The sequence below is a fragment of the Haemorhous mexicanus genome, chromosome 27, assembly GCF_027477595.1.
Source record: "Haemorhous mexicanus isolate bHaeMex1 chromosome 27, bHaeMex1.pri, whole genome shotgun sequence".
Lineage (NCBI taxonomy): Eukaryota > Metazoa > Chordata > Aves > Passeriformes > Fringillidae > Haemorhous > Haemorhous mexicanus.
Window position 1 is genome coordinate 3769529 of NC_082367.1, and position 19117 is coordinate 3788645.

At 52.7% G+C, this 19117-nt stretch overlaps 3 protein-coding genes across 7 annotated transcripts in view; 1 reads left to right on the top strand and 2 right to left on the bottom strand.

The window, feature by feature from the left end:
• The window catches only part of COL8A2 (collagen type VIII alpha 2 chain), a 29559-nt gene extending 22201 nt beyond the window's left edge, over window positions 1-7358 (top strand). Inside the window, exon 3 of the mRNA XM_059868493.1 lies at window positions 2609-7358. Coding sequence (XP_059724476.1) covers window positions 2609-4530 — 1922 coding nt within the window. The 3' untranslated portion in view covers window positions 4531-7358. The remainder of the gene's footprint in view (window positions 1-2608) is intronic.
• On the bottom strand, window positions 25-13802 carry ADPRS (ADP-ribosylserine hydrolase). Of its 4 annotated transcripts, none has more exons than XM_059868498.1 (8): window positions 13556-13802; window positions 12119-12215; window positions 11153-11360; window positions 10879-11063; window positions 10687-10787; window positions 5795-5994; window positions 4999-5159; window positions 25-871 (listed from the first exon to the last, which is right to left on the bottom strand). In XM_059868498.1, the coding sequence occupies exons 1-8, from the start codon at window positions 13782-13784 to the stop codon at window positions 571-573; spliced, it is 1482 nt and encodes a 493-aa protein (XP_059724481.1). In that variant the 5' UTR covers window positions 13785-13802; the 3' UTR covers window positions 25-570. The 4 variants fall into 4 exon arrangements, with proteins under 4 accessions (XP_059724481.1, XP_059724480.1, XP_059724482.1 ...); XM_059868497.1 differs by having other exon boundaries at window positions 25-879; XM_059868499.1 differs by lacking the exon at window positions 25-871 and adding an exon at window positions 899-2259.
• A 158-nt stretch (window positions 13803-13960) lies between these two features.
• Window positions 13961-18793, bottom strand: TEKT2 (tektin 2). Of its 2 annotated transcripts, XM_059868504.1 has the most exons (9): window positions 18602-18793; window positions 18089-18214; window positions 17473-17678; window positions 16850-16993; window positions 16250-16364; window positions 15802-15909; window positions 15301-15444; window positions 15019-15098; window positions 13961-14365 (listed from the first exon to the last, which is right to left on the bottom strand). In XM_059868504.1, the coding sequence occupies exons 1-9, from the start codon at window positions 18755-18757 to the stop codon at window positions 14164-14166; spliced, it is 1281 nt and encodes a 426-aa protein (XP_059724487.1). In that variant the 5' UTR covers window positions 18758-18793; the 3' UTR covers window positions 13961-14163. The 2 variants fall into 2 exon arrangements, with proteins under 2 accessions (XP_059724487.1, XP_059724488.1); XM_059868505.1 differs by lacking the exon at window positions 15802-15909.
• Between the last annotated feature and the right edge of the window lie 324 nt (window positions 18794-19117).

The window sequence follows — 19117 nt, forward strand, 5'->3', positions numbered from 1 at the left end:
ATGCTCAGAACATTGAAGCAGAGATTTGCACAATGGGGGTTTATTTTGGCTTAATTTAAACCATGTAGATGGCCCTGCAGCCAGGTAAACCCACGAATGAGTGCTGTGCTGGGGCACCCACTGCTGGGAGACAGTCTGAGAGGTGCTAAAACACTGATCCCACACAACATCCCTGTGAGCCTGTGAAACTCTCTCACGAGACAAAGCTTGGCAGCAGCTCTGGAACAAGCTCGGCCAGGCTCCGCCACAGAGCAGCCAACCTCTCCTTCCTGCAGTGTCATCTGGCCGTGCTGGCCAGACCCGCTGCTGGCTGCTCGTGGCTGGGAACCACTTCCCATCCTGCTGGATTATTCCTCTGCTGGCCGGTCTGCGCTGCTGCGTCCCTTCTCCAGGCAGGAGGGGTCCTTACTGGGATGAACACAGCTCCAGAGGGGCTGCAGCACCCACCTGGCCATGTCCATGCTCCTCAGGAGGTGGGATGCTCCGTGGTGGGAGCTCCCAGGGGTCATTCCTGCCCTGTGCCCCTCCTGCTGCCCCAGCTGGCTCCGTTAACATTCACGGCAGCTCGGTTCATGCGGCAAGGGGAGCACAGAACCCCACGCTGGTGCTGTGAAGTGCAGAGCTCCGAGACATGTGTCTGTGGTAAGACATGAGCTTTTGAAATCGGACACCAGTGGGGCTGCAGTGTCCCAGTTTCTCTCTGCTGACGGCCCCGGTTTGGTTTTCCCGTCTGCTTTTTTGGCCGCCTGCAAGCTGGCAGCTCTCGCCTGGCGTTTCTCTCCACTGCCTTGTGTGAGAGAGAGTGTGTGTGCTTTTTCCTTCCTTCGTGGGCTCAGCTGTAGATCCTTGTTCTGATTCCATGCAAAATGACCTAGAAAACTAATTCATTTCAAACCATTGCAAGAAAATAAAAAAATAAAAAGAAAAAGTGGGGAGAGAAAACACATTGAAATCATTTACTGGAGAATTTTTTTCCAGAATCCAAACCCCACAAATAGTGCAGCACTGCACAGCTCCCTTGCCCTCTTTTCCACACCATTTTCCTGGGTGAGGAGCAGAAGTTTGCAGAAATCCAGTGGCAGTGTCATGACAGACAAGTATTTCCTTCATCAAGAGAGCCAAGTGACCACAGCTACAGCTGGGGACGTGGGCCAAGCTTTGATTTATAGATAAGCTCTAAAAATGTTTCCATCACCCAAGGAAAACACAGCGGCACCAGGCTAGGGAGGGCCAGAGCTAATTGCTGTGTTCAGGGCAGGCAAAGCCACCTCTGATGCTCCAGGAGCTGTGCCTGCTGCTGCCACAGTTATTCTTTTCACGTGTCTCAAATCTCCCATAAGCTTTTCCCGTTGACTGAGGAAATCTCCGTGCTGGCGGATCCCAGCACCACGTGTGTCCGTGCTCCCAAAGCCCAGCCTGGCTCACTGAGGGGGCCAGACTGGCAGACCTTGTATCCTGCTCCCACCCCAGGCAGCATCCATCCCCATGCCAGGAACTTGTCCATATAGATCTCTTCCCAATTGGAATGATCTCCCTTGGGCAGATTTGATTTAAATTCACCCAAGATGTCATAGCCCTTTCCTCTGCCTTTCGCATTTCTCACCATCATCACATGTACATGTGACTGTTGAGTATTTCCTTCATTTCAAACTGCCCAAAAAAGAGTTTGTCAGATTTATTCTTTCTCACCCTTTCCTGGTGTCACGTGGGAGGTGACACCCTGCCTGGGCCAGCTTCGAGGAGTTATTTATGCTCACGTCTGTGCTTTCCATGCTGAGCTGTGGTGGGCATGTCATCTGCCTCTCTTTGCCTTTGGAGTCTCTCAGCCCATTAGTTTCTTTCTTATATCCGTTTGCAAAAGACCTCAATAAATTCTTGAAATGTCAAGTGGTTGCGGCCTATTCCCAGCTGGGCTGACTCATTTGGACGGAGCTGAGGCTGCATTTCCCTCCCAGCTCTTGGCTTCTGCTCCATCCCCAGAGCTTTTTTGCTTTTTGGTTTTTCTCTGCCTTGCTGGACTCGGGAGCTGTGCCAGCAAGCACTGTAGGCATGGCCTAACCCATACATCCATCACCTCCTCAGGCTCTGGAGTACATGTCCAAGAGTTTTCTTTTTAATCCAAAAGGATTAAAGGTCTCCCAAAGCTCTGGACTTGCAGGACGGGGTGAGGGATTATCCCCAGTCTTGGCTCGCTCTGTCACCATCCTCTCAGCTGAGCCCAGGCAGGAACAACTGAATCCCACGGTGCTTTCGAGGCCGCTGGGAAGCGAGGCAGCAGGAGGTTTGAATCCAGCTCCAAAACCACCCTGCAGTAACTCACCACCAAATAGCCCTGCCAGAGCCGACAGCAAGCACTGGCACCTTCCATGGTGTCACCTGACATCATGGAGGGATGTGAAGCTGGAACGAGAGAACTCTGGGCTTTGGCCTTGCTTCAGGACAGCCCTGCTGATGTGGGGCCCCAGGAAGCTGCTGTGGCCATGTTTCAGTGGAAGGGTCCCCCTTCAAGCCCAGCCCAGGCTACTCAGACACCCTGGCTCCAGCATCCCAAGGACACTCCTTGCCCACGGCCAGCTCTAGTGACATTCTGTGTCTCCTCTCTCCACAGACATGCCACCACTGCTGCCCATGGACCTCAAAGGGGAGCCAGGACCGCCAGGGAAGCCTGGCCCACGTGGACCTCCCGGGCCCCCAGGCTACCCGGGAAAACCGGGCACGGGAAAGCCGGGAATGCACGGCCAGCCTGGGCCTGCTGGGCCCCCGGGCTTCTCAGGCATTGGGAAACCTGGCATCCCAGGGCTCCCCGGGAAGGCGGGCATGAAAGGGATGCCCGGAGCCAAGGGCGAGCCTGGCATGCGTGGGGAGCAAGGGCCGAGGGGCCTTCCCGGCCCGCCGGGGCTGCCCGGGCCAGCTGGCCTCTCTGTCAATGGGAAGCCGGGTCCCCAGGGAGGCCCTGGCCTGCCCGGGTTTCGGGGAGAGCCTGGCCCGAAAGGAGAGCCGGGTCCCCGCGGAGAAAGAGGGATGAAGGGTGAAAACGGTGTGGGGAAGCCAGGCTTACCAGGGCCCCGGGGGAATGGGGGCCCTCCCGGCCCCGCGGGGCCCCCGGGGCCTGCTGGCATTGGGAAGCCTGGCCTCAATGGGCTGCCGGGCGCGCCAGGGGACAAGGGTGACATGGGTCCCCCGGGCGGGCCGGGTGTCACCGGGGAGCCCGGCCCTGTGGGGCCGCGGGGACCCCCCGGGATCGATGGGATCGGTGTCCCGGGCGCCGCGGGGGTGCCGGGGATACAGGGCCCCATGGGACCGAAGGGAGAGCCCGGGATCCGCGGCCTCCCTGGCCTGCCAGGCCCCACGGGCTATGGGAAGCCAGGCATGCCTGGCCTGAAAGGAGACCGCGGGCAGCCCGGGGCACAGGGAGCCATCGGCGATAAGGGGGAGCCCGGTGTTGATGGTGAGCCGGGCGAGCCAGGCCCTGCGGGCATCATCGGCCCGCCGGGCCTGCCGGGGTCCATGGGGCTGCCGGGCAAGCACGGGCTGCCCGGCCCCAAGGGGGACGTGGGGCCAACGGGGCCCCCGGGAATGCCAGGGGTACGCGGAGACCAGGGCCCAAATGGCTTTGCAGGGAAGCCTGGGGTGCCGGGAGAAAGGGGCCTGCCCGGGTCACTGGGACCTCCCGGCCCAATAGGCCCCAAGGGTGAACCAGGGTTCATTGGCCTTCCAGGGGTGCCTGGATTAACGGGCGGCCCCGGGCCCAAAGGGGACGGTGGGATCCCGGGGCAGCCGGGGCTGAGGGGCCCCTCCGGCATCCCGGGATTGCAAGGACCCGCTGGTCCCATGGGGCCTCAGGGGTTACCAGGCCTGAAAGGGGAGCCCGGGCTCCCTGGCATTCCTGGCGAGGGGAAGACTGGCGAGCCTGGCATGGCCGGACCCATCGGCCCACCCGGAATGCCAGGAACACCGGGGCTGAACGGGCCACCAGGGCCACCGGGGCCACCTGGGCCACCAGGAGCGCCAGGAGTGCTGGACGAGACGGGCATCGCGGGGCTGCACCTGCCGGACGGTGGCGTGGAGGGGGCTGTGCTGGGCAACGGGAAGCCGGGCAAGCCACAGTACGGCCGAGGAGAGCTCGCTGCCCGCATCGCGCCGGCCTTCACCGCCATCCTCACCTCCCCCTTCCCCGCATCCGGCATGCCCGTCAAGTTTGACCGGACCTTGTATAACGGGCACAATGGCTACAACCCGGTCACCGGGATCTTCACCTGCCCCGTGTCTGGAATCTACTACTTTGCCTACCATGTGCACGTCAAAGGGACCAACGTTTGGGTGGCTCTGTATAAGAACAACGTGCCGGCCACCTACACCTACGATGAGTACAAAAAGGGGTACCTGGACCAGGCCTCGGGCAGTGCCGTGCTTGAACTCAAGGAGAACGACCAGGTCTGGGTACAGATGCCCTCGGACCAGGCCAATGGGCTGTACTCCACGGAATACATCCACTCCTCCTTCTCTGGGTTCCTGCTCTGCCCCACATAACAGCTGTTGGGCACGTTTCCTTTTCACCCACTTTAGCCATAAACTTTTTTTTTTTTTTTGATAAAAAAGTGTTTTAAAATTTATACAAAAAAGAAAAATCACTGGGAAGAACGCGCAAGACATTGTCATGGGACCTTGCTTCACGCTGTTTGATCCATGAGTCAAGAGGGTAAATCGGGAAGGAGACATCTATCCATCTATCTTTCTTTTTTGGGGGGAGGGAGAAGGGAGGGAGGGAAGTGACTTCCTCAACAAAGCATATTTGGAATAAGTATCCCAGTGACTGGACATCAAACACAGGAACACGCTTGGGATGGCAAGGATCTGGCTCTGTGATCCAGAGAGGAAGACCAGACCCCCATGGTCTGTATCAAGTGCCCTCATTTCCCATTTGGAATGCTAGATAAATAAATCCAGCTGTGTCATGGCTGATGTGTTGGTAACCAACACAGGGTCCCAGGCACTTACACAAACCCATAGAGCAGCAGGGATCCATGCTGGATTGAGAAATTTCCTTCCAAACCATCAGATGCCCAAGTTCCAGGCTTGCTGACGCCTGTTTTTCCAGACTGTGCTTTGGGGCAGTCTCTCCGATTCACTCCAGATTCAGTGTGGTTGGATTTATAATCCTAAAGAGTGGAACACTTTGCATAAGCACCTTCTTCTAAGAAGTAAATATTATTTTTAACCCTCCCCCCCAGCACCTTTAGGAATAAAATCATCCAGGCACTGGTACCTGGGAGGATGCCATGACCAGTTCCAAAGGCAGTGAGGGAAGCTGGGACCCCCGTGATGAACAACGATCTGCTCTCTCCATTCACCTGCTGGGAAGTCCAAGGGCTGGTCCTGTCCCATCTGTCTCTGCAGCCCAAAGACTTGCTTGGCCTCAGGAGCATCTCTGCCCACACAAGGATGGCAGTGCAAGCCCAGCTCACGGTGCTGCCAGCTGGTGTGACATAAGGAAGTGCCACTGATGGACAACTTGCTTTTCCTGTCTCACTATTTTGGGATGTGTGAACTCTTGCATTGGTGTCCCCCCTTTCTCTGGGGATCTTGGAATTAAGAAAAAATCGTGCTGGTTCTAACTTTCCACACAGTGATTTCACCACGGTGCTATGACCCATATAAGAACATCACTTCCGAGTGTAGTGCAATACCTGTGACAGGGCACCAGCCCAGGGGCCACTCTGTGACTTAGGTTAAAGAAATCAACATTTGCCTGTTGTTACCACTTTGTCTCTCTAATTCTTGGAGCATTACTGACCTGAGCATGAGCTGCAGGGCTCTGAGCCAGGCATGATGGCACTGCCCCACACAGATCCTGTGGCTTTGCAGGTTTTCTCACAGTAGAACAGTCACTGCCACTTCCAGGACAGGGATGCTGCTCATCCCAGGCCAGGAGCATGCTGCTGAAGTCAATCCATGTGCACATCCCACTGCATGTCCTTCTGCAAAGGCACATCCCTGAGAAACAGCAACAATTTGGTCACCAGCTCTGACCTTTGCATTTTCCCAAAGCCTGTTTGATGGCCAAAGAAACGTAGCAAGACTGGGACTGGGCTTGTTTTCCAGATGGACTCTATGAGATATTTAAACAACTTCTCTTTTCCTATTTCTGTTTTGCTTGTTTGTTTTCTCCTCAAGCCTGTCCTGTGTTTCTGCCTCTTGCCATTCAGGCCTTCCTTTTAAAAACTCACCTACCCTGAAATTAAGAAACACAAGAAGGAAATTTGCAGTTGGAAGGCCAGTGCTCTGGCTGTGTGTCCCCTCCCTGGGATCTTTTCCCTGTAAATTTCTCTCCTTAATTAAAGCTGCAAGTGTCATGCAGAGATGAACCTCCAAGCTGGAAGGTGTCTGATCCCACTGGACATTTTTAACTCCTGAAGGCATGGTCAGGACCATTTGGGTTGTGATCCTAACAGGTTATTTCCCAGCAGGAACAGTCCCTTAAAAGTGGAAGCTCAGATGTTTTTTCCAAGCCCAGGTTTGGTCGGAGAGGATGCTGGGAGGGGACTTGGCTCCTTTTCTCTGGAGAATAGAAGGATTTGAGCTGGTCCAGCCTCGTGCAGGGCCAGGAGCTGCCACGCCTGGTGGGAGCTTCATCCTGCTCCTCAAAGCAACTTATTTATACTGTACCTAATCTACAGCCCATCTCTTCTTGTTCTGTTCTGCTTCATTCCAAACTTCTTGTTCGAGCTGGCAAAAAGCAACGACCAAACTCCTCACTGTAGCCACCCCCAGATTAAGTTTGTGCTGTAGATACAGTTTTGTAATTCCACTTTCCTATCACGTGCAGAGCAAACCCATAATCACCCCTAGCAGCTATTTAACCTCTTACATTTACACACTAATGGAAAGCAAAGATATTACACGCACATAGTTAGGCTAAAAAAACGATGCACAGGATGAGGGAGGCTGTTCACTCTCCAGAAGGATTTTTTTTTTTTCTGGAATACTGAGTACATATTAGCCAGCAGAAAGGATTCTTTTTTGTCGTGTGTGTGAGCGCGTGGGATTTTGGTTTCAATCACAAGAATAAAAAAGGTTGGGTTGGATGAGGTATGTCTATTTTTAATGCTGAAAACTGCATTACAATGTGCATTTTTATATACAAATTCTTACTATTTTTTTTAAATTTGCCTCTAGTATCTTCATTTCTAACCTAGTATATAGAGGTTTTTAGTTTTGTAAATACTTATTACATGCACTGTCCTAGTAAAAGTTGGTTTAAAATGCACTCTTTGTGACCCAAAACTGACCTGCTCTTCACAACTAAAACTGCAGTACTTGATTGTATTGACAAACATCAATAAAACTTATTGTATAGAGGTGGGCTCAGGTGTGCTTTGTCCTGGGTCTTGCTCTGCCTCATACACTTCTCTCACACTCTATTTCCACCTCAAATCATCTCGCCCATTCCCAGCAGATTCCCTAACTGATATCCTTATGCAAAAGTTATTGCATGTCTCTTGTGATCAAGGAAAAGAGTCCTGTCTCCAGCAATTCAGTTTTAGAGAAGGCTGAAACCCAGATCCTTCCAGCCTGGGGATTATTAATTTCAGGGACTCAAGTTGAAGTCTTAGTGATTCCCTTTCCCTTTGTGTGGTTCTTTCCCCATTATTTTTTTATCCTACATCACACACCTTGTGCACAGCCAGCCTCAATCCTGAGTGAGTCAGGAACACTCAGGACTGGTGAATCATTTGCAAAGCACCTTCACAGACTCACAGTCCAAAGAGAAGAAAATGTGTTTTCCCACCTGATCTCACCTTAAGAGGTGAAACATTTCCAGGGAAGCTTGGCTGACACACAGGCACCTTCAAAAGCTCATTCCAAGGAGCAAGCCATGCTCCTGCTGCCATTCACAAGGTTCCCAGTGAATTCCCTGGTCTCTGCACCATCATCACATGCTGGATTCCAGCACCAGAACTCCTTCCACAGGCTGAGAAGGAAAAGGGGCCTTTCCAAAGGCCCTCCTGCAACGCCCAGTTCAACTCACCCTTGTAGCAAGAACCACTCCTGCTCCTCTTGGCACTGAGGATGCACAACTTCATGACTTGAGTGAAAACACAGGAGCAGTGGCTACTTAACAAAGATAACTGAGGGATTTTACTTCTTTCCCAGGAAACAAAAGGGTTTAGTACAGATCTAAATTCAGGCTCAAAGAGCTCCAGTCCTTAAACAAGAGCTCTTTGCTTGTCAGGAGTTCCAAACATTTAAAATTATAAAGCTGCTTTAAAAGAAAAATATCTTTTTTTAAATAATTAAATGAATCTGGTTGTCCCTCTGGCAGAATAATGTGGAAAACCTGATATTTTACAGCTCAGATCTGCAGCACAATACAAAAATATACAACAGACCAAAATTCCACATGTTCCCAGGACAAGAATCCATTTATACAAGGAAAACCCATTATAGCATCACACAAAAGACTGGCACTTGAAGGAAGCAGACAACAGGGAAAACTGGAAGGACCTGTGGCAGCCAGATTCCCACATGTGCATGCAGCCTGACACAGCCACCACGTGCTGACACCACTGGGGAGCACCACAGCCACTTCCCAGTGTCACAAGACATGCTGGAGAAATAACAAGAGTTACACTGTCACATTTAAGTTTATAAACATTTCCATGTGATGACTTTTTGTTTTCAATTATTAAAAAGCTTCCAATCCTTTCTAGATGTGCCATTCCCAAGCTGTTTCTCCCTTTTTGACCAGCTCCACTAGGAAAAGGTTTTAAATGTGAAGTTCTGGAACACAGCTGTGCTAGAATGTTCTTGGCCACCAGCACCAGCTTCTTTTCAATATTGATGTCCCCAATTAACCCCCTTTCCCTTTAATTCTTGATCAATTTTTACCAAGTACAGGGGCTGAGACTTTGATAAATTAACTCCTGCATCCTGCTCAAGTCACTTTTGGGACTGACTGCAGCAGAACTAGGCATTCTATCCCTGTACTACTTGTACTCCCCCAAACTGCACTCGACAGGAGCTGGACTCTCATGATCCTTGTGGGTCCCTTTCAATTTGGGGTATTTTGTGATTTAAACAGGAATCTCACTCGGTGCTCTGGGCATATACAGGACTTTGAAAATACAGGATGCATGGATTAGGAATACAGGAACAGCCAGAGTGGCTGCAGCAGTGTGACAGCAGCTGTGCAAGGGGGCACAAAGTGCAGCAGGTGCCTGTTGGATCACAGAGCCAAGGACACAGGAGGAGCAGCAATTAGTGACACCTTCTCCCAGCTGGGACTGTCTGCAGGCATCAAAGGTCTCTCACAGAGCCATCAGCAATGCAAAGAAATCCCATCTCTGGGCCTTCCCATTCTGCCTTTAAGGCAACAAATGTCCCTGGAAATCTGCGCTCCATTATCCTAACTCAGCACAGGTGACACCCTGGGCCACCAGGCCTCTCTGGTGACTCCTATGACATCCCTTATCTGGCCAGCTGACAATGACCTGCTGCTGTACCAGGGGTGTGGAGACTGGACAAGCCACTGACCACCAAAACACAGCCCATGGACACAGGAGCAGAGGAAAACAGGGAGAAAGTCCATGGATTCAGACAGCCACCAGTAAGTGCAATGACAAATGGCACAATGGTGGACAAAGCAAGCAGCAGAAATCCATGGAAAATGAGACACTTGTTTGCACTCAGGAAGCTGCAACCACTGTCCAAGTGCAGCCAATTCCCAGCTGACCCGTGACTGAAGGGGAGGTCTCCTCTTTTCCAGGCTGGCTCCTGCTCCCAGCTGACAGCAGCAGGCACCCTTCCCAGGTGAGGCTCGCTGGCGTCGCCGCTGACACGGATCCACTGCTGGGTCTGACCAGGGAAGAAGAGCTGACCATCCCTTTGCCTTCAGGAAAGCCCTGGAGCTGCCCTGGATCTCAGAGCCGCTGGCAGTAGAGTTCATAGAGGCTCTTGGCCATCCTCTGGGTCTCCTGGAAAGCCTCACAGCTCTGCTCCCAGCTCGGGGGCACCTGCTCCTCCCCATAGTAGGCGCCGGCGATGGCCCCCGCCATGGTGGCGATGGTGTCCGTGTCCCCCCCCAGGGAGATGCAGTAGATGATGGTTCTCTGCAGGGCATTGTAGTGGGCAGGAATGTCAGGATCAGCGTCCATGCAGCGCAGGAAGGAGTAAATGGCAGTGGGGACGGAGCGCAGCGCAGCGATGCCATTGCCTGGAACACACCCTGTCAGCACCCTCTGGCCTTCCTTCCTTTTCCCTTCCCACTGGTGACTTTCCATAACAGTATCATGGATTTCACCAAGAAAAAGTGCAAATGTTTGTCCTCAGAAACCCCCCAGTTCCCCAGTACCACTCACATCCTGCAGAGCAATTCCCAGTTACCCCAGTATAGGCTGGCCATACACATCTACTCATTCCCACTCAACATGATAACCCAACAGCCCTTAAAAGGTCTTGGAATGTTAAGAAACATTATACAAGTTGAATTTCCCTTAGCAAGACATTTTTTTCCTATCAATACACTGGGTTGAGACTCAGAATTCCTGACTGGTGAGCACAGGCTGCTTTTCCAGCATATTCTGTGCTTGACAGGCAGCATAGGCTGAAGAGGAATCTAGGGGAACACACATCTACCAGGCTTGCTGAGTTAGTCCTGCTTCCAGCTTTCCTAAGAAAGGTACTTACCCAACTCAAACAATACATCTGCTTTGGGAACACTGCTGAGCTCCAAAAATTCCTTGATTTTCTTGAGACGCCTGGAAAATGGTAAATCCTCAAATCCCAGCCTGCAAACAGAGAGGGCAGTGAAGAAGAGAGAACGTGAAGAGCCAGAACAAACCACCACAGCAGGGCTGGGGCTTTCCCCAAGCTACTCACGCTCGGGCATCACTGAGAGACTTGTCATCTGCCTCCACGTGCTCCATGTGGCTGATGAGCTGCTCCAGGAAGGTTTCCTTGCTGAGCCCTTCCTGCAATGCCAGGTGCACAGCCAGGGCCTGCAGGATGGCCCCGTTGTAGCCCAGGGAGTTGGCGTGGGTCAGCTCTGCGCTCAGCTTCGCAAACTGCCAGAGAAATCCCGGTGTCAGCAAAGCTTCCTGGGACACTCCCCTGGCTGCAGGGGCACCCAGAGAAGCCCAGAATCTTCTGTTACCTTCTTGACATCCTGGATGTCAGAGTAGACAAGAGGGATGCCAGCCACCCTCATGGCGCCGCCGTTCCCGTAGGAGCCCTTCCCGTTGAACTGAGCTCTCGCAGGCTCAAACACGTCGCTGCACTTGGGGCTCAGGAGCTTCTTGAAGACATTGACCACGGCCATCCCATAGCCCCTGTTGGGTTCCTTCTTGTACTCCTCAGCAAACCTGGTGTGGGCAGGGGGGAAAACACCCGGGGGGTTTGGTCTGTTACTGGGGTTTGTGATTGGAGGAAGCTTCTTGCTAAAGTGAATTAATAACACGCATGTAAATCAGTGACAGCCAGGGCTCAGTGATTCAGTTCTGCAGGAAACAATTCCCGAAGAACAGTGTGAAAGAAGGATGTATAAACATCACCTTCCATAACCCACTTGTTTCCCTCTCAACTCTGCCTCAAAATAGAAGCAAACTAAAACATTTCCGTGGGTCACAACCACAAGGAAAGTCTTTTGTTCAAGTTCAATGGAAGAGTTTTCTAAACAAAGAAATGCTTTCCCTTAAGTGGAACCAAATGCTCTCAGGGCTGGGGATTCAACAGGGAAACAGATCATAAACAGAGTCAAGCTGAGCTCACTCCTATTCCCTCACTAAATTAAGGGCAGTGCAAACATAAATAGCAACAAATAAACATGAAAGAAAATGTTTCTGGAATCTCCAAGCATTCTCCTCCCCAAAGGTGAACACACACAAAGCTGACACACAGCAGTGCTGCCCTGTCAAGGCAGCTTCAGACTCCACACTGCAGCTGATGCTGCTGCAGAGTCCAAGGCATGGCAAAGCAAAAAGATTAACAAACTAAAGGATTAACTGCCTATTTCCTAACTTTTTCCCCTCCAAAAATTAGTAATTAGAATTAGTCTGCCTCAGCCCCTGTCCCCTTCCACAGTCACAGTGATGGTTACACCTTCAGGAAGCCTCATGCTCACCTCTTGGCCATGTCAACCTCATCAAACTCCTGCTTGGCCAGCAGTGACTGCACCACCGATCTGCTCATGGCCGTGTCGTCCGTGTAGGGCAGCGACTCTGCAACGGGAGGACAAAGAGTCACACCAGCAGCCAGGGACAAACTGCTCCTGCCCTTTGCCAGCACCACCCTCATCTCCAGGCCTGAGTGTCACAAGTTGCCTGGGACAGATGGGGCTGCCCATGGATTCCTGGAAGTGTCCAAGGCCAGGTTGGACAGGGCTTGGAGCAGCCTGGGACAGTGGAAGGTGTCCCTGCCCACGGCAGGAAGTGGAATTTGATTATTTTTAAGGTGCCTTCCAACCCAAACCTGACTGGAATTTAAGTTCCCTGGCACTCTGAGGTTGACACTGCCATGGTTGCCAGAGTAACGAGACACAGCCAGGGAGCTGCATCCACAGCTATAATGACACAGAATATACTTCAAGATTGGTAACAGTCAGGTGAAGATGTCTGACATCCAGAGGCATATATGGACAACAGTCAGGCCAACACAGAATCACAGATTTCCAGGATGGTTTAGGTTGGAAGGGACCTTAAAGCCCATCCTGTTCCACTCCCTGCTGTGGGCAGGGACACCTTCCACTATCCCAGGTTGCTCCAAGTCCTGTCCAACCTGGCCTTGGACTCGTCCAGGGATGGAGCAGCCACAGCTTCTCTGAGCAATCTGTGCCAGAGCATCATCACTCTCATGGGTAACAATTCCTTCCCAATATCCCATCTAACCCTGCCCTCTGGCAGTGGAAAGCCATTCCTCGTGTCCTGTCACTCCATGCCTTTGTCAATAGCCTCCATCTTTCCTGCAGTCCCCCCTCAGGCACTGTAAGGCTGCAATCATTTCCTAAGAGTTAAACATCTCTGAGCTTCTCTCACTCTTCTCCTCCTCAAGTTTTGATACCTCTGCTGCCTGCCGACATCCCAGCACTGCCACACCCATTCACAGCACATTCCACCTCATCTCCCTGGAGTAGGAGCAGCAGGGGCCGAGCAGAGCAAACCAGGGGTCCCTCTGCATCAGGGTGTCCCTAAGGAATCTCTAGGGACTCACGAACGGGTGTTGAACCCCCACAGCACAGGGGCACAGAGCAGAGCAGTGCAGGGGACAGCCAGGGCAGTCACAGCAGAGATGCCCCACAACCAGGTGAGGGTTTAAGCACTGGGGGCACCCACGTTTCGGGGGAGCTGAAGGACTGGGGATTCTGCAGGTTGGGCACACCTCAAAGCACAATCCTGGGGGTGCTGAGGGAGTGGGACACAAACTGGACCCCAAAGCCCAGTTCTGGGGAGTGCTGGGGTCTAACCTGAATCTCTGGGGTGCCGAGTGCCGTGCATAGCGGGGTGTGTGTGAAGGGAGGACCGGGGGACATCCCCCGCTCCCCGCCGCGCTCCCCCCCACGCACCTCCACGTGCGCTCCCCGCCGCCTCCCCTCCCTCCTCAGGCGGCGCCGGTTCCAGCCCTTTGAGGAAACTCAGCAGCTCCGGCAGCTTCACGACGCTCCTGCCTTCGAAAACAGCTCCCAGGCAATCCCCTAACAACGCCCCGGCCAAGCAGCCCCGGAACCGAGCGAGGCCGGGCCGGGGACGAGCCGGGACCCGCCCGGCGCCTGAGGCCGGACCCTCCGCCGCCATCTTGTCGCGCGCGGCGCCTTCTTCCCCCGGGCCGCCAGGGGGCAGTGTGCGAGGCAGCGCCCTCGGACCACACTGCCCCCTGGCGGCCCGGAGGACCGAGGTGCCGAGAGCACACCCGCCTGCTCCCTCAAACCTTTCCTGCAATCCAGCTGGATTTAATCGCCGCGGATGACAACTGGGGACAGGCCCTTTATTGTTTATAAATCTCCTCGGAGCGCGGGAGGCTGTAAACATCATCCAAGGGCCAGACAGTTATAAAACAAACTAGGAGAAGAATTCCATTCTCCCCAAACACGACGCAGATGTCGCTTTTCCTCGCTGCGGAACTGAATCACCGGGAGTTTTCCATTCCCCCCGCGCTTGCACAATTCCCGGCGCGCTAAGCCAGCTCCAGCTGACTTTCCCTCGGCAGGTTCCTGGTGCGGCTGACAGCATCGACCTCTGGGTCAAACTTCTCCACAGGGACCACGAGTTTTCTCCGGGTGTCCATGCACTTGTTGTCGAGCTGCAGAGAATTGGTTTTGTAGCCAATATCGGTCTGAATGCGGTGCAGTTGTCTGTAAAGAGCGTCCAAGGCATCCCTGGGAATGAGCAGAAGGGTCAGGAGTTGAGATCAAATGGGAACACACTCCCCAGGGAATGGTCACAGCCCTAACCCTGCCAGAGCTCAAGGAAGATTTGGAAAATGCTCTCAAGCACAGGGTGGGATTGTTGGGGTGTCCCGTGCAGGTCTCAGTGATTCTTGCGTGTCTCTCCCAACTCAGGATATTCCATGATTTTAAACTGGACAGGAAGCACCCAACATCCCACTTTCTGACAGCATTTGGCCCTGTACAAGGAGTGAACTCATCAGATACTCATTGTTTGGGGCAGTTAATAGCCAGCCCACACACTGCTCTGGCAGGGCAGCAAGAGATGTGCACCCAGGGAGCTGCCAGCCCACAGCAGCACTTCTGTTCCTTCCTTCTCACTCTCTTTTTTGTCCCTTTTGGAACAGTCAGGGCCTGGATGAATTCTGAGTCAAGCAGGGGCTGTGGGAGCCCCATTCCCCTCCCAGCACAGACCCCTTGTACCCTACATACACCAAGCCCAAACACTGCTGCCCCTCATGAGCCCAAGTCCCATGAGCACCAAAAGGCACGTGCTGGAGGTGTGCCCAGAGCAGGGACACCCAGAGCCGTGTCCCCTCAGGGCAGCGCTGGGCCCTGCTGTTCCCGGACAGCAGGACACTCACTGTGACTCTGTCCTCTTCTGCTGGAGTGCACGGATTATCCCCTCCAGCTGCTGGACCTCGTCTGTCAGTCCAAACTGAGCCTGCAGGGAGGAGGGGACAGCACTTAACAGGGCTTGACAAAGGCCACAGTTCCCTCTTTCCCCTGTCCCCCAGCTCTGACATTATCCCCTTGCTTTGCTATGTCCCTGTAGGATGCATTGCTCAGCTGCTCCAACACTCATCCATGTTTTCCAGAGCCCCCTTCCCCTCAGCTCCCTGCAGGGAGCACGGCAGGTGAGGTACCTGATCCCGGCACAGCTCGATGTGGGGCCGGTACGTGCGCGTCTCCAGGCGGGTGTGAGCCACTTTCAGATCCAGTGTTCTCTTCCTGATATTTTCCTCCAGCTGCCGGATCTCCTCCTCCATCTCAGCAATCTCCTCCAAGGTCTGAGGATAGACATGTGTCATGAGGGACAGCCCGGGATGCAGACTGGGAAACTGCCCCCATGTCTCTGGGAATTTTGCTGTGCTGGGGATAGATTTTACTCAAGGGCTTCTGGGGACTGAACCTCTGCTTTCACATGGACCAGTATGGTGCTGCTGAGACAAGGGGTGAAATAAAGAGGCTGAAAGTGCCAGAGAAGCAGTTGTGAGAGGTGGGATACTGCTGGGATCATATGTGCCACTGAACAGCAAACACGTGGAAACTACACTCGGGCCGTGTCACTTTCCATGTAACAAAGAGCCTTTGGGACTCAGTTCCCAGCCAGGGTTGTAGTCAATGACCAAAGAAACAGCACTTACATTCTTCTCCTGCCATTTCAGCTCACTAAGGGCTGCTTCCATGTCTCTCATCCTCTTCCTCAGTGCAAACTCTGTAGCTATACGCTGAGCATCCAGCTCATTGTTTGTCTGAGGAGACAACAGCCCCAGTCACACATGGCTGCAAGGTGTCTGTGTCCCCCCCAAGCTGTGCCTGGAAGGTGGGACAAGCCCAGGAGCAAAACCAGTCAGGTTTGGCTGCTCCCACATGTGTGCAGGTCACACTTCCCCAGCAGCCAGAAGGTGGGGATTAATGGCCAGGAACATGTCCTCCAGCTTGCTGAGACTGCTGCAAACTTTCCAGCATAACCAAGCTCCTACTTAAACCAGGAGGGAAGCTGCACCCAGACAGATCCAGAGACATGCCTGCTACTCTCCCACACCAGATCCAGAATGGCAGCACAGATTCCAGACCAAGGAAGCAGTTTACCTGGGCAATGGTAAGTGTGATTGCTCCTCGGAGATCAACCGAGGCTTTCAATTCTGCCTCAGCACGCTCCTTGTTGCGCCGGCTGTTCAGCTCCCACTCCTGAAGTGCAGTTGTTCTGTGAAGAAGTCAGTTAGGAAAATAAATTGAGTGTTCGCAAGACATTTTAAAGGAACCACCTGCTGCAGGCCAAGGTGGCAGCACAAAATGATTCTGGAAAGCTGGAGGTCACATCTTCCCTGATCTCCTCAGAGACTAAACACCACCAGGCCCAACATCTGCTCCACCAGGGACACATCCAAACCATGGAAAGGAATGCCAGGCAACTGAAAATGTGCAGCAGGTCCCCTTGAGCTGGGCCAGAGTGTCACTGCTGAGTGTCACTTACAGCCAGGCAGGAGGCAGGCAGGGCACCTGGCCCCCACTGGGTTTGTGGTGACAATTTAGCTATCTCCCAAAAATCTGTGGCTTCCCCATGCCGCAGCCAATTTCTGTTCTGAGCCTCTCCAAAACTGTTCCCACCAAGCCTGGACACAGCATGGAAGGAAAAAGCAACCCAGGGCTTGGGGCAGATTTAACCACAGGAGGACAGAGTTTCCTTACCCATCTGGGATCCGTGTTGGGTTGACCTTGAAGGAGATGTTGCCAGAGGTGGGATTGAAGGACACGCACTGTCGATCAAGCTCCAACGCTTCCACCTTGTGCCGGTGGTCACAGCTCAGCTGCTGACGAGCTTCCTTTAAGAGGCTGTGGAGAGCCAGGCTGGAGTCAGCACGGAGCAGGCCCAGGGCAGGGGCAGCTCACAATTCCTAAAGCCTTCATCACTATGTCAGTCACCTTAGTGAAATGAATGATGAGCTCTGGTCCTCCCTGGGAACTGGGCCTGACCTGCCCAGCACTGCCTGCCTGGCTGGTATCACCCTGGAGAATGGAGCTGTGAAGGATTCCCACAGAGTATCAGGGCCTGGGAGCTTTGACATCTTGTGGCCACTGATTCCTAAAGCAAGGCAGGTGGCACAAGAGATCTGGGACAAAATTTCCAAATGGTCCTTGTGAAGTTGCCCTTGACAAACCCTTTCCTGCCAAATCCCCAATCTTGAAAATCGTCCAGGGTACCTGTGTGGTTCCCTGCCTGCCTGCCCATCTCAGTGTGGCATTAAAGGCATTAAGTATCTGGGGCCAAGCAAGGAGAGCAGAGTCATCAGCCAACAGCTGTAACTCCTCACCAGAGCTGTCTGAAGGCATCATCCACTCTCTGCTGCAGGTCTTTCTTGGTTTTCTCAATCACCTTCACCTCTTTGTGTAACTCCTCTTCCACAGGATCCCTCACCACATCAATGTCACGACGGCTCTCACGGAAAGTCAGGCACTCAATGGCAACATCCAAACACAAGTTCTTTGCCTGGATGGCATTTTCTGCTGCTTCCTTCACCTGGAAGAAGCAATCAGGTATCAGAGATTTCCCACCACTATTCCCTATGTAAATCCAAACATTTTTGAAGGATGGTGTTAACATATTTCTTATTATCCTTCAGTGCTTTATATAAAGTCCAAACAACAAAACCCACCCAGAAATCCAAACAGAAGCGTGTAATATACAGCTGCATGAGATGGCTTTGCTCAGCCAAGAACACAGTGGTTTGTTTTCCAGAAAGTCATTCCATCAAGTATGGATCTCAGTATAAAATATACACATATATATATGTATATAAATTTATCTAGTGAGAAGCCCCCCCTTGAACTCCAGATGGGCTTGCCCATTGCACAAGACAAGCCTCAATTATTCCACATCCCATGTTGAGAGTGTAAGTTCATTTCCAGCCATCTGCCTTCCCAACATACTTTGCTTAAGGCATCAATTTCCAAATCTATGTCTGCGAGGCATTTGGCCAGGGCCTCTCTCCATTTGTCCACAGTGGTGATACGATCTTTGAGGTGGGTTCGGCTGTTGTGCTCATCCCATTTTGCCTGGAATTAGAGAGAAATGCCATTACTCTTTTTAAAATTGTAGTTGTGAATCTTGCTGAAACCTTTCCCCGTTTTCAGGACTGACTGAGCCTCTCACAGGAATACAACACGTTGCCATTTGGAATCACAATCATTTACACAAATGGAGAGCACAGAGAACAACATCAGTGGCAGTGAATGTGAGAAACACACATGGGGATTTAGTGACAGTACAGATATATCATTGCAGGTGGGTTTACAGGGAGTAAATGTCCATACTTAGCATGTTCTGTACAGGTAAAGCCCTTTATTCCCTCATCCATACACCCAAATCTAGACACTCTCCCCAGCTCCTCAGCCCCACTATCCTGACAAAGCTGTGAGCAGCCCCCCTGGCAGAGAGCTCACCTGGTTGCCAGTGTCATTGCGGAGAACTCGTCCTTCCTGCCGGATGTGATGGGAATTAAAACGCTGCTGTTCGGCGTTGGCCGAGATGAGGCGGGAGTTGTTCTGCCAGTCCGGCAAGGTGAAGCGCTGGCCTGGCTTTACACTCAGCGAGGCCATCTTGCTGAACAGGTGACTGAAAGGGAGCAGAAGATTTGTGTGTTTATTCATGGAAATACACCTGAAATGGAGCTGCAGCCAAAAACTACAAAGCTCTTCAGGAGAAAAGCAGCAGCAAGCTGCAACCTGGCACCTGGCCTAATGCAGATACATGTCCTTAAAATGGGGGAGCGCAAGGGCAGGTGATGGGAGGCATCCTCTGCCTCGGTCTGGGGGGAAAAACCCTGTCCCATCTATCCCTCACTAGGAATGTAACTGTTTGCAGGGACAAGGAGCTGCTCACAGCATATGGTATTTACTGAGCTTCGACAAAAACGGCTGAGGATGTGACTGATTCTGTTGTGCTGCCGCTGAAGGCTT